The sequence below is a fragment of the Delphinapterus leucas genome, chromosome 1 (genome assembly GCF_059928025.1).
Source record: "Delphinapterus leucas isolate spDelLeu-1000000601 "Yukka" chromosome 1, BTC_Dleu_Yukka2, whole genome shotgun sequence".
Taxonomy (NCBI): domain Eukaryota; kingdom Metazoa; phylum Chordata; class Mammalia; order Artiodactyla; family Monodontidae; genus Delphinapterus; species Delphinapterus leucas.
The window spans coordinates 141,056,439-141,070,713 of record NC_143129.1 but is presented as its reverse complement, the minus strand read 5'-3'; the positions used below and the strand labels follow the sequence as shown (position 1 = coordinate 141,070,713).

General features: G+C 34.2%; 1 protein-coding gene across 2 annotated transcripts in view; it reads right to left on the bottom strand.

Annotated features, from left to right (window-relative positions):
* The window catches only part of OMA1 (OMA1 zinc metallopeptidase), a 67,282-nt gene that overhangs the window by 51,342 nt on the left and 1,665 nt on the right, over nt 1-14,275 (bottom strand). For both annotated transcript variants that reach the window (XM_022575796.2, XM_022575798.2), the window contains exons 2-6: nt 12,769-12,997; nt 9,810-9,983; nt 9,603-9,710; nt 6,707-6,835; nt 2,901-2,975 (exon numbers count right to left, since the gene is read on the bottom strand). In XM_022575796.2, coding sequence (XP_022431504.1) covers nt 2,901-2,975; nt 6,707-6,835; nt 9,603-9,710; nt 9,810-9,983; nt 12,769-12,997 — 715 coding nt within the window. The remainder of the gene's footprint in view (nt 1-2,900; nt 2,976-6,706; nt 6,836-9,602; nt 9,711-9,809; nt 9,984-12,768; nt 12,998-14,275) is intronic.

Below are 14,275 nucleotides of genomic sequence, written 5' to 3'. Positions count from 1 at the left end.
ACAAAAACATATCAACACTTGCAATATGATGAGATATTCTGAAAAGAAAACGGCTAGGCATAAATGTATACATTAGAAAAGAAAATGACAAATCAATGACATAAGTATCTATCTAAAGAAGTTAGGAAGAACAGCAGATAAAGCTCAAAGCAGAAGGAAATAATAAAGATAACAACAGTAACTGAAACAACAGAAAACAAATATAGAATAGAGAAAATAAGCAAAGCCAAAACATCTTTTTGAAAAGATTAATGAATGTAATAAAATCTAGCAAAGAGACAAAGCATATATCACCAATACTAGGAACAAAGGGGACATTTAAAAAATATATCTGTAGAATGCAGGAATCCTTGAGACATTAAAGATATAAGAAGAGTATATCAAAACAACTTTATACCAATAATACTGAAAGTTTAAACAAAACCTAAGTTCCTAGAAAAACAAAACTTATGAAAACTGATATAAAAATCTGAATAGTAGTTTTACATCTATTAAAGAGTAGTTCCACATCTATTGAATCCATAATTAAATACCCTTCCACAAAGAAATGTGTAGGCCCATATGGCTTTATCCAAACATTGAAAAAATAAATATCACTATTCTTACACAAACTCTTACAAAGAAGAAGGAGCACTACCCAACGCATTTTATGAGATCAGCATAATGTTGATACCAAAACCTGACAAGATATTACAAGAAAATTCCAAGCCACTACCTCCTATGAACACAGAAACGTTCTAAACTAAACATGAGCAGACCAACTCCAGCAATACACTAAAAGGTTAATATAATTGACAAAACTGGTTTATTTCAAAAATAAAAAATTGTCATTTTTTAAACAAAAAAAATTATTGTAATTTGCCACATTAACAGATTAAAGGAGAAGAACTATAAAATCATCAATAAGTGCAGAAAAACCATTTGAAAAACTTAATATTCATAATTTTTAAAAATCTCTTAGCATATTAGAAATAGATGGGAAACTCTTATCTGACAAAAGTCAGGTTTAAAAAAAGCTTACAACAAACATCAGAATTAATGGTGAAATACTGAATGCTTTTCCACTAAGATCATGAAGAAACAAAGGTGTCCACCATCAACACTGTGCTGAAGTTTCTGGCCATTGCAATTAGGTAAAAAAAAAAAAAAGGAAGTATACAGAATGGAAAGGAAGCAATAAAGCTGTTATTATTCCCAGACAACATAACTATGTATATGTAAAAATCTAAAAGAATCTACACACTATTAGAATTAAGTGAATTTATTTAGCAAGGTTGCTGGATACAAAGCCAATGATAAAAACAAACTGTATTTCTCTATATAGGCAAATATGTTTTTTCAATGACATTGTTTATAACATCAAAAATGTCAAACACTAAGCAACAAATCTAACAAAAGATGTATAAGTCCTACACACACCAAAAAATTTCAAAGCATCACTGAAAGAAATTAAAGAACGTCTAAATAAATGGACAAATATACCATCCCTGGATTGGAAGACTCAATACTGTTGACACTAGTCAGCTGTCCCCATATTGATCTATGTTTGATGCACACAATTCCCATCAAAATCCCAGGCGTGTTTTTGTACAGGTATGTGATTTAACAAGCTGATTCTGAAATTTATATGAAAAAGCAAAGGACCAAGAATAGCCAAGTCAGTATTGCAGAACAACATTGGAGGACAGAAATCAAGATATCAAGATATCAGATATCGAGACTTGTAACACAGCTACAATGACAATGTGGTATTGGCTCAAAGATAAATAACAGGCCAATGGAATACAACAGGGAGTCCAGAAACAGACTTACATATAGCCTCCCACATTAATGACAAAGAGACACTGAAGTATAGTGGAGAAAAGATAAACTCTTCAATAAATAGTGCTGAGTCTATTAGATATCCACATGAGAAAAAAATTATCTTGACCTCCTCCTTATATTTAACAAAACAATAAAACTTCTTGGAAATAAAACAGGAACAATTTACTGAAATAAGCAAAGATTTCTTAATCAGAACACAGAATGCACTTACCTAGAGGGAAAATTTCACAGACTGTAGTACATTAAAATTAGGAAATTCTTGATAGAGCCAATCTGTGGCCCATCATTTGGGAACCTCTTAATCTATGCAGTCTGATAATTCACTTAATTCTACTTATGTAACATTCAAAGAACACTGCTTTTGTGAATGAGTAATATCTTGATTTATGAAATTAAATCCATAAAACTCATAATGAGAAATTCAGATAATAGTAATTTTCAATAGTTAGGACTTTTAATAACTACTGAAAACTCAACAAAGAATCAAATACAATTTGAATTTAATATGTGAAGTGGCACTGTTTTCATTCATTTTTAAAAATACAGTTTTACTTTTAATGTTAAATCCTACTAATAATACGCAGTTATCACAGGTGATTAAAAACAGCAGCCAGGCATGAAGTGCCCTGTTAGGTAGATACGAACAAAGCCAACGTAAACCAGAGTAAAGGCCCAGAGCTGCTCTCTGTGGCTAGCAAAAATAAGCCATCTGCTGCAACAAAAATAATCTGAAAGATACAGAGTAATAAGCCTGCTCTTCTACCGTTTATTTAAATGGTGAAAATTCAGGTTGCTTAGCCAGGAATACAGCTACAGTAAGGTAAACCTTTCTCCAAGTGGGGAAAAACAGCTACACATCATCTTACTTACTCAAAAAGCCTCCTTAGATCAGCAAACTAAGGGAAAGGAATAAAATAAAGATAGCAAAGAGGGCACAGACTTAAAAAGGTATTAATGAAAAATTATATATAGCCCAACTTTCATTCTATGCCCACGCCAAACCTCATTAAGATGATACACATTTATCTTTTACTATATGAAGGACACTGTGTATTCTCAACTACTAAATATTTTACCTTTGCAGCAAGTTGTAGTCCAATTTTGTCAGCTTCAGCCTCCAGTGTTCTACTATATGGTCTATCAAACATAAACTAAGAAGAAATAAAAAAAAGAAAAGTTCCATTAAGGCTATTTCATAACAAAAGGAGCAAAAAATGAGATTTTAAAAATTAATTTCATGAAGTACCTAGGATATAGCTTTTATGCTCTCCATGATTAACATTTAAAGAACACCATGGTATAAAACAAAGTGCAGCCTTTATTTCCTCCATCAGAGATTAATTTTTTTTTTTTTTTGCAGTACGCAGGCCTCTCACCATTGTGGTCTCTCCCGTTGCGGAGCACAGGCTCCGGACGCGCAGGCTCAGCGGCCATGGCTCACGCGCCCAGCCGCTCCGCGGCATGTGGGATCTTCCCGGACCGGGGCACGAACCCGTGTCCCCTGCATCGGCAGGCGGACTCTCAACCACCACGCCACCAGGGAAGCCCAGAGATTAATATTTTTAAAACATGGAAAGAATAGGAAAAAACCAGCCTGCAAACTTTTGGAGAGTCCACAGTATCATACAGTGGACTTGCATTTTTCCAATTATAATCTCTACTTACTATGTAGAGGATTCCCTAAGAAAGCTTATTGATGCAGGATTTTTAATATGACCAAGGAACATTGTGATCTTGCAGTTTTAAAAGAAAATTGAAAAACTATAGCTATATAATAGCCAGTGACACTACTAGAGGATTTATTTCAGTTAGAAAATTAACCATATAGCAGAATGTTCTTTCTTTGACATACTATCTTAATTTCCTCTTTGTTTTCTAAGTATCGATTAGTTAGGAAAATGAACTTTTCTTCCAACTTCAATAAAAGAATACAAATAGATATTATAACTGTAATTTTCCTAATTACTTGTATTTATGTGAATGCTTTCCAGTTAAATACTAGTTTTCAGTAAGTACTAAAACTTTGTAGAAGATGGATCAATAGGCAGGATTTTTGAGAGAAGAGCTATTAATTGGGGAAGCAATTTTTCAGAGGTAGCTGCATGTCAGTAATGGCTAGAAATAGTAAAATCAATCTAATCCATTGTATATGACCACTAGATATGACTTGCTTCCTTCTCGATCATGTCTGTTTTAGGTTGCTGAACTATATTATATAGTGTCTGCACTTTCCATAAGCAGTCTGCAGGTGTCCCAACAAATCTGCCGGTAGTATAACCAATTAAAAACATTGGCTTTAAAAGGAAAGAAACGTGTTCAAGCCCAAATGCTGATGTGTATTAACTATTAGTTCTGGGCTAATTTTTTAACGCCTCTAAGCCCAATAGCATCATATGTAAAATGGAGCAGTAACAGTACCAAACTCCTAGAGTTGCAGAGAGAATAAAATGAGCAAATAATAATAATAATAATAACTCCCATTTGTTGAGTCCTTACTTGGTACCAGGTACTGTGCTAAATGCTTTCAATCAGTGGTTCTCAACTGGACGTGATATTGTCCCTCAGGGACATTTGGAAATGTCTGGAGATATTTTTGATTGTCACAACTGGGGCTGGGAAGAGAGGGGGGAGTGCTACTGGCATCTAGTGGGTAGAGGCCAGATGTGTAGAGGCATCTAGACGTGTAGGAGCCACTGAACATTCTGCAATGCAGAGGACAATTCCCCACAACAAAGAATTATCTTGTCAATTCTTTGTCAATTCAAAATGTCAATAGTGCCTATATTGAGAAATGCTGCTTTAAATGTGTAATTAAACCCGCAATAATGTTTGAGTTAGCCACTACTATTATCCAAACTTACAGATAAAGAAACTGAAACCTATAATAAGTGAAGTAACCTGCTGAAGTTCTACAAAATTTAGGTCTAATAGAGATTAAATTCAAACACAGATCCATCTGATCAGAGCCTGTATTCTTAACCCCCGTACACAATTAATCTACAGTGTTTATCCTAGTGCCTACAATACAGTAAGTACTCAATAAATGTTAGCTACTATAATCATTATTAATAGCTCTCAAAACCCTACCTGGTAGCGCTCTATGAGGGCTGCTACATTGTACCCAGACAGTTAAGTGAGGGCCCCCTACTTCTTCCTTCCTCTCTTCCTTTCTCTGACAAAAAAATGTCAGCAATTCCCCCTCAAGAACTTCACTATCAGCATTCCCCTCTGCTCTCCAATCACAATGAGCAAGCTTCCAGAGAAAGAAACATTTCCTTGTCACCAAAATTGCTGGGAGGGGGTCCTGATTTAGGGAAAAAGAGTTCAAACAGAAGTAATCCTTACTTCGTTTTCAGTTTAATTATTAAAGAATTATACTCAAATAGGATCATCAAGTATTTCAAGGGAGAAACAGCTTCCAGTTATCTTTCTTATGACTTCATCTCCTGATTCCATTACAGAAAAAGCTATTTATTGATAAATGGGGGGAAAACTACATTACCTTCTCTGACTTCCCAGCACATCAATGATAAAAATAAAATTCAAAATATGAGATTCTATAATCTAAGCAATAACCATTCTTTCTCTTTCCGTTTAAGAACCTTTATTTCAATATAAATGAAACCAAATTATATGCTAACACTGAATAAAAGACTTAGTTATTCAATTTCTAAAGCAATTTGTCTCAAAGAATTTTACACATTGGATTTAAACAGCACCCAGATGGCACTCTGATGGGTGCTCCACAAATCACTGAATAAACAAATAACAGATTGTTCCTAAATAACCAAACCTCCCAGGACAAGAAGAAATATCTGATGAAAGACATAAAATATAATAGCTAATCATAGTTAAACAAAGCAAATATTAAGATTGCAAGACCTCCTTTCAGTAGTGTACTGTTTTGAACAAGATGGAGGACTCAAAAAAGTTTATCAGATGACTATCATTACGCATAAGTACTAAAAACAAAAGTTAACAAACACCTATTAAGACTGTCCTTTCAGTATTTTCCAGGCAACATTAATTTAACTGGGAGTGAGGAGATGAAGGTAGTCAAGCAGCTTCTGCCAACCCTGCGCCCATAAAAGTTTACAGGTTTTAAGAGTTCCCCATTAAAACGCAAATATTTGGGGGAAGGGAGAGTCGTCCAGTGAGTACATCACTGTTACTAGGAGACAAAAGGGGAACGTCTGAAGGTAAAGCAACAGAAGGAAAGAAAGGGTTGTGACTGGGTTTCTCTCTGTAAGAACAATAACTATGCAAAAAAAAAAAAAAAAAAAAACCTAGCCAAAAGTTGCCAAGCCCTTCTAATCCATCTATCTCCATCATATAAGAGATGTAATATTTTCTAATTTGAATGCTCACTATTAAGAATATCCCCTAAGGGCTTCCCTGGTGGCGCAGTGGTTAACAATCTGCCTGCCAACGCAGGGGACACGGGTTCAAGCCCTGGTCCGGGAAGATCCCACGTGCCGCGGAGCAGCTAAGCCCGTGCGCCACAACTACTGAGACTGCACTCTAGAGCCCGCGAGCCACAACTACTGAAGCCTGCGCGCCTAGAGCCCATAGTCCACCACTACAAGAGAAGCCACCACAATGAGAAGCCCACGCACCGCAATGAAGGGTAGCCTCCACTTGCCGCAACCAGAGAAAAGCCTGTGCACGGCAACGAAGACCCAATGCAGCCAGAAACAATAAATAAAAAATAAAAAAAGAATATCCCCTAAAAATAAGAAGACGTAAGACGCTAAAAATTAGCACCCGTTTTTCGTGGTAAGACTCATGATAAGGTATGAAAACATTTCTGGTACTTTTTCCTTTACAGTAAAATGTCCTCACCACAGGCCATTGCAAATTCAACTTATTGTTTCAGACTTACCTCCTGCAATTTAGACTGAATCCACTGGCCCAAAAGTGCCAAACTATCTCGAGGACAAATGGCCCAAATCATTGTGAGAAAAATCAGACCTAGGAAATCCAGGAAATGAACCAAGCTAGCCTTTTCTGCCTGAGAAAAATCAAAATAATGAAAATTACACTTAATAAATTCAGATAGTACATGCTAACATTTTCTAGTTCATCGTGTGTAACAACATTAAATAATTACATGTGTTTAACTGAACTTCGCCACGTAAGACTGCAAATTCGTTTTCTTCTGTGTGCTTTATCCTTTCCCAGTCTGTTTTTCCCATCTCTTGTGTACATACTTATGCATTCATTTATTCATTCAACTAATATCTACTTGAGCCACTACCACCATTCAGATACAATGACAGGTTCATTAACCTACAGTGTCTTATATTAACAAGCATAATAATCTTGTAAAATAGGTACAATTGTTCTCTATTTTATAGATAAACTAAGATGAAGAGAGATTAAAAGAGTTGCCCAAATTCAAAGAGCAATTAGTAAAAGAACAAGGAATCAAACCCAGGAAGTTATAGTTTCTAATACAGTCACTAAATCTTTTTAAAAAATCAAATAAATATGTTTATTATGCTTATACTTTTAGACAGAGACCAAACACTAGACCTAACATATGAAGCAGTTAAAACAAGGTCAATTCAGGAAAATATTAGAAATTTATTTTTTAAATAAAAGTCTTTTGACTTCATGACCTAATATGTGAAGAGTCATGCAAGTCTGCAACTTTATCAGCCTGGTATTTCCCACCAGGAAATTTAGTTATATGATTTTTTTGTATTTACTTATAGCAGTAACCAAAAAATGTTTTACTTAAAATAGTTGTTTGGAGTAGTGATATCTAAATATAAGTTTAATGCACTGGACTGTTCGTTGTTCCTCACTAAAGTTGCTGAATAAATTTTATTGTAGTGCTGATACTGATAACATAGGAATCATTACTTGAATGTATGAAACATGGCTAACAACTAAAAATAATCACCTAGAATACTTCTGAATATAATCTGCCTTCACAAAGCATTCTTTGCTTCATTATAAGACTCATGAAAAACAATTATGGAATTATTTTAGCACTAAATGATGAAGTCATTATACAAGAGAAAACCCTTGTAATTAATTATTAAAGAATATAATTGTTATTACATAATCTTAGAAAACTAAAAATTTTTTTAAATTTGTATTTGTGAAATGATGAAAACAACATAAAATGGAGACTCCTAAAAGAGAAAACATAGTATTGACAGTGTCTAAGACCTCTAACAAAGAAATATTAATAACTATTTCCTATTTTTAAGACCATTTGCTTTTTATGTCTCGTCTAATTATTGCTCTTGCACCGATAGAGATGACAACATTATGCTGAACAAGGCACTGACCCAAATGCCAGAAAAATTAATGTGCTGAAATGAACACCTTTTAAAAACTAAAAATGGCCAAAATTGATTGATTTTGCAGTTATAAAGCCATTTCTAGAACGATATAACGTATTTCAACTGCTTAGATTTATTCTTGTATGTATCCGTTTAAGGAAGAAATTTTTTTCTATTTTCCTGTAACTCAGAAGAAATAAAGGAGATAATTACTATTTGCGCTCTAGAATAGCACAACTTTGGCCCACCTCATCTTACTGATACTCTAAGGAAAAGACAGAATTTGAGATGACATTTAGAGGGATTAATAACATTATCATTTCCACTTGCATTTCTGATATATTCACAATCCTTCCACTATTTACCTTTGTGTTTTCAATTAAAAAATACACCTCTCGCTAATCATACAAACAAATGAGCCATGCACAATTTCTAACGAATAAAAATAAAACTATGAGTAAACAAATATATTATTTTTCTAGATTCACACCAAGTCAAACAGATGTATATTCACAAGGGTATATAAATCTACCTGAATTCTATGATCTATGAGAAAAGTGCTGCCAACAGCCGGGTAACTGTGGGAAAAGGAAGCAGTGCCAGACTTGCAAACAGAAAACCTTGATTAAAGTTCCAATTCCGCCAGTTTGTCACGTTAGTCATGTTATTTAGGGTCTTTTTAAACATTAGAGACCTCGTATATAATATAGCAGCAGTCCCCAACCTTTTTGGCACCAGGGACCGGTTTCATGAAAAACAATTTTCCACGGACAGGGTTGGGGGATGGTTCAGGGGGTAATGCGAGCGATGGGGAGCGGCAGATGAAGCCTCGCTCACCCGCCTGCCGCTCACCTCCTGCTGTGCAGCCCAGTACCAGTCGACGGCCCGGGGTTTGAGGACCCCTGTAATATAGGGATATTAAATACTTACCTCATGAGGATAGTATTAAAATTATGAATGAGAAGGTATTAAAAAACTCAGTAAACTGTAAAATGGAAAGGTATCATTATTATTACTCTGCCTTAATTATACATGGCATATCATTCTAGACATTTTCAAAGATGCTCTAAGCTATCCTCTGAGAATGAATAAAAAAGTAAGAAAACACTTACCACTTGAATAGTAATATCACTTTCCTACAGTTGATTTGCTGACTAGATTCTAAGTATGTTAATAATTATGGAAAGTTTAAAATCTAATTTGAAATAATTACAGGTTGAGAATAATCACTTCTTAGCAAAAAAGACAGATGATAAAAATAGTATTTAACAGAAACACTAATTATTCAGTATCAAACACTAAAGATGATAAAAATTCTCAAAATTAGCCAATCATACTTTCTCAGGTAACAGAATAAGTCAATTATTAAAAACTAAAATTCCATCACAAAAAATAACTGAAAAGATTCAGTTCTCTGAGAGATTTAACTTGCTAATTTCAAAGGAGTGTTTCAACAACTGAACATTCATTTTAGGTACTTACGGCATGTTCAAGTACTGCATGTGCTATTTCGTGGCCCAGAAGGAAGGACAGCTGATGAATATCAGTCACACTATTTAAAAGCCCAGTGAAGATAAACACTTGTCCGTTCTGCACCATAATGAAAATAAGGTAAGGAATTAGAACAACATAAAAAACAAGGACGTTAAATTTAACAATTAAAAATTAGGCTGGGTAACATTTACTTACTGGAAGCACAAAGGCATTTATATCTGGGGAATCAACCACGTGAATTATCCAATTGATCTCAGAGATCCCTGGAATATCTTTATTGCATTCAATTAAATGATGAACCACTTCTTTAACAGCCATGTATCGGGTGTCTTTCTCAGTTAGCATATCATTTTTAAATTCTTCCATCCACTGAAAGATTAAAAAGAAAAGTAGTCTCTAAGAGAGTGTTAGCTCTACAAAATGTTTATATTGCTTTAAGGAGTGCTATATGGCACTTACTGTTGAACACTTTAATTTTTAAATATGTAAAAATATGCACATATTAAATACTCAAAAAATTTCAAATTTGAATTATTTATGCAAGGGCAATCTGGTTTCTCACAAAGAGAATAAATTCTAATAACTAAGATTTTTCATATAAATTGGTTGAAATAAAAATTCACTCATCTTTTCTATTAGTCTATGAACAAATAAAATGCTTAAATATTATTTCTAAATTCCTAAATATTTTAGAAAACAAAACATTGCCTAGAGAACAGAAAGATTTCATATAAGAAAGTAAAATACAAAAGAAAATTACTTTCATAACATACTGAATAGAAAAACACCCTATACTTATTAAGAAAGTTAAACTTCCGCCAAAAAAGGACACTTCATTAATTTTAAAGTGCTTTAGCCAGATAGGTTGAAATTACTAAACTTTTAGAACTAATGGGCATATGATTTTCTCTATATTATGCTAATTAAGACTAACCACCATATGAAGACACTTTTTCTGAAGCTATATTCATGAGACTCTTTCAAGTGTACTTCGAAAAGTGAGGATGTTCTTAAAATATTAAATTTCCATAAAATGTATAATTTCTTTCATATATGAATCAAGAAGTCCGTAACCTTCCTCCTTGAGATGCATTAAAAACATGATTTTATAGAATATGAATTTGAAAGTCTTTATATAGCATTTTTTAAAAGTACAAGTCACCAGTGTAAACTGTCTGAAACAAAGAAAAACACTGAAGTAGATACAACAAACAAAATTATATGTAATTACAGTACTTTATAATAATCCCATAAGAGCATGTGTTTGAATTTTCATAACAAGCAGGTATTACATTTGTAGGCTAAAAAATAAGAAAAAAATATATGTACATGTATATAATTTTTTAAAGCTTCTTAGTGATATAAATGGTAGAAGATAACACTAATTTAACACTAGGCCTTTTTCAATCTTAACAGACCACTTTCCTCAAACTTGCTTCTAACTAGACTATTCTAAGAAACATCTCAAATCTCTGTATAAACTGTATAGAAGAGATTGGTCTTATCTTTATTAAGAACAATCTTTTTAGTGAAAAACCATTGTTATTTCCTTTTTTATGGTAACTTTCCATTAACAAACTCAGAAGCTCAATTGAAATAAAAATCTAACCATGACAAAGCTGTCAAGTGAGGTTATAAATTCCACAAATATTAATTGAGCATATGCAGGCACACCTCAGAGACACTGTGGGTTCAATTCCAGTTCTCGATATCTTTTTTTTTTTTTTTGCGGTACGCGGGCCTCTCACTGTTGTGGCCTCTCCCGTTGCGGAGCACAGGCTCTGGACGCGCAGGCTCAGCGGCCATGGCTCACGGGCCCAGCCGCTCCGCGGCATGTGGGATCTTCCCAGACCAGGGCACGAACCCGTGTCCCCTGCATCAGCAGGTGGACTCTGAACCACTGCGCCACCAGGGAAGCCCTCGATATCTTTAATGAGATATTCACCACAAAGTGAATATCTTAGTAAAGGGAGTCACATGAATTTTTGGTTTCCCAGTGCATATTGTGTGCAACAGCATTATGTCTAAAAAAAACAATGTACATACCTTAAAGAACACCTTATAGCTAAAAAATGCTAACCATCATCTAAGCCTTGAGCAAGTCATAATCTTTTTTGCCTAACAAATATAATAATAATGAAAAGGCTTGAAATATTGCAAGAATTACCTAAAAGTGACATAGAGATACGAAGTAAGCAAATGCTGTTGGAAAAATGGCACCGATAGACTTGCTTGACACAGGGTTACCACAACCCTCCAATTTTTAAAAATGCAACATCTGCAAAGTGTAATAAAGCAAAGGACAATAAGATGAGGTTTGTCTATACTGTTTATGTGCCAGGCATGAGAGATAGAAAGATGATCCGTCCTCAAGGAACTCACTAGTGGTATAAAGTGTTTAACTACTTGAGTGACTATACTTTCCAAGGAGGTTAAGACTTCTGAATTCCAACTTTATTTTGCATTCAAAAAATATAATAAATAGCCAAAATTGATGTGCGGGGGGGGAGAGAATATCTTATTCTACTTTATTTTCAAGGTACAAAAATTCAAATTACAGATCTATTTATTCAAAAAATATATACTAAGCACTACTTTGTACACTGTGCCAGTACTTAAGATGAAATGATAAACAGAATAGACAGGGTCTCTGACCCCCTGGAGCTAGTCTAGAAAGGGAGACAGATCAACAGATAAATAATTATGCAAATAATTATGGTGTTACCCTCACGATAAGTGTTTTAAAAGAAAAGGACAGTATGCAAAGAGAAAAGTAGGAGACCTAGCCCCAATATAGCCAAGCACAGAGCATAGCTACAAATGACTAATTCATAACGCAGTCTGTATGAAGGATACCCCCTAGAGCCTAACGTAGCCACCCTGCCTAACCCAGTCAGGATAATCAAGGAAGGCTTTCCTGAGAAAGTGACATTTAAGGTGACATGTGATGAACAGGAGTTAGCTGGGTGATACAAGGAAAGGCAATGTAGGCAGTAGGAATACTAAGCATGAAAGGTCTGAGGGCTTTTGGAAAAAATGCTAATTTGCTATCAGAGATTAAATTAAAAACTAGTGCATCTTTCATATTTAAGAAACTTTCCTCCTTTGAGTATTACATCAAGCAATGTAGTTGAAAACAATTCTTTCTACTTACTGCTTCATATTCCAGTTCTGATAAAAGTCTGAAATGTTCTTTCCCCAGTAATAGAAGCTTGCTCCTTCCTGTGACTGGACTCACTTCCAAGTGTGTAAAATAAAATACTACAAAAAGCAATCCAAAACTACTCAAACCAAGGAATAACTTCCATTTATTCTTCCTTACACTTTCTTTAAATAGTTCCTTCTTGTTAGGAGGAAGTGCCTGCCACCATTTCCTTATGCCCCTGGAGCAAAAAGAAAAATTCAAAGTTCTGATAATAGAATCAGTACATATCACCAAAACTTAATGCTTATGCTAAAATTCTGTCATCAAATACTCGAATTTTTATATTTTTCTGTATAGATGGTTTTTTCAATTTTTAAAAATTCTTAGCCAAATGATGAAAATGTAATCAATTATATGGAGCTATAGTTAAAAATTCTAATGCTCATTTGAATTTTCTTCAGTTATTTTAAAGGTAAACGCTAAATGAGAAGCTGTTTTACTATAACTACCATTAACATTTATTGACTTCAGCACATTCAAGGTACTCTTCTAATGCTATACGTATATCACCTCATTTAATCTTCATAATAATCCTGTTACAGAAGAGAAAATTGAGACTTGAGAGAAGTTAAACAATTTATACAAGGTTGTAGAGTTAATAAGAGGAAAATGAGGCAAGGGAGGCAATATAATAGGGATGAATTGCCCAGATAAACATCTGAAGGCGTTATGGTACAACAAATCTATACCTTTAACCACCACTGCCCCCACTGCTCGTCAGACATCTGAGACAATGTGCCAGTACTTCAGTAAGGTACAAGGGAAACTATCTGAGCACTGATTTTAGAAACAAATATTTCTCAGTAGCAGAAACTCTACTAACCCCTCAAGAACATGACAAAGGAGAGGTAATAAGAGCATAAGCACTGTAAATGCGGAAATGAGAGATTTTATAGATAACATCTGGGGAGGTCCAATGCTACCAGGCAACAATAGACCCTCTGCTGCTTATTAGGGTTCATGGACATTTTGACAACCAGTAATGTTTTCAGCGCTGGAACAGAACTTTTCCCCTATGAGTTCATCTGTGAAATTACAACAAGAATTTAAAATATATACATCATTCTCTTGACAAAAGTTATTTTATAAAATAACTTCTTTGAGTTATCTTAATCTTGTTAAGTGACACACCTAAAATGCCTTTAAAGTGTTTCAACCTAAAAAGATTCAGATCAAACTATGAAGTATACTTATTTCCAATTTAAAAGTTTATGACATTATCATTTAAAATGTATGAAAACATATCCTAAAATAAAATTTTAGGTGATTTACAATAGTAATATCAACAAAAGGTTAAAAATAAATAAATAATTTAAAAGGATGAAAAAGAGTTATTGGCCCAAGAACTTGGGCTGAGTTGTGACAAAGATTCTCTCCTACCCCGAACTCTACTCAGACTCCCCTGAACTCTTTTTCAAACAGGCCTTGTCTTTTGGACTACTGTGTTCATCTCTGC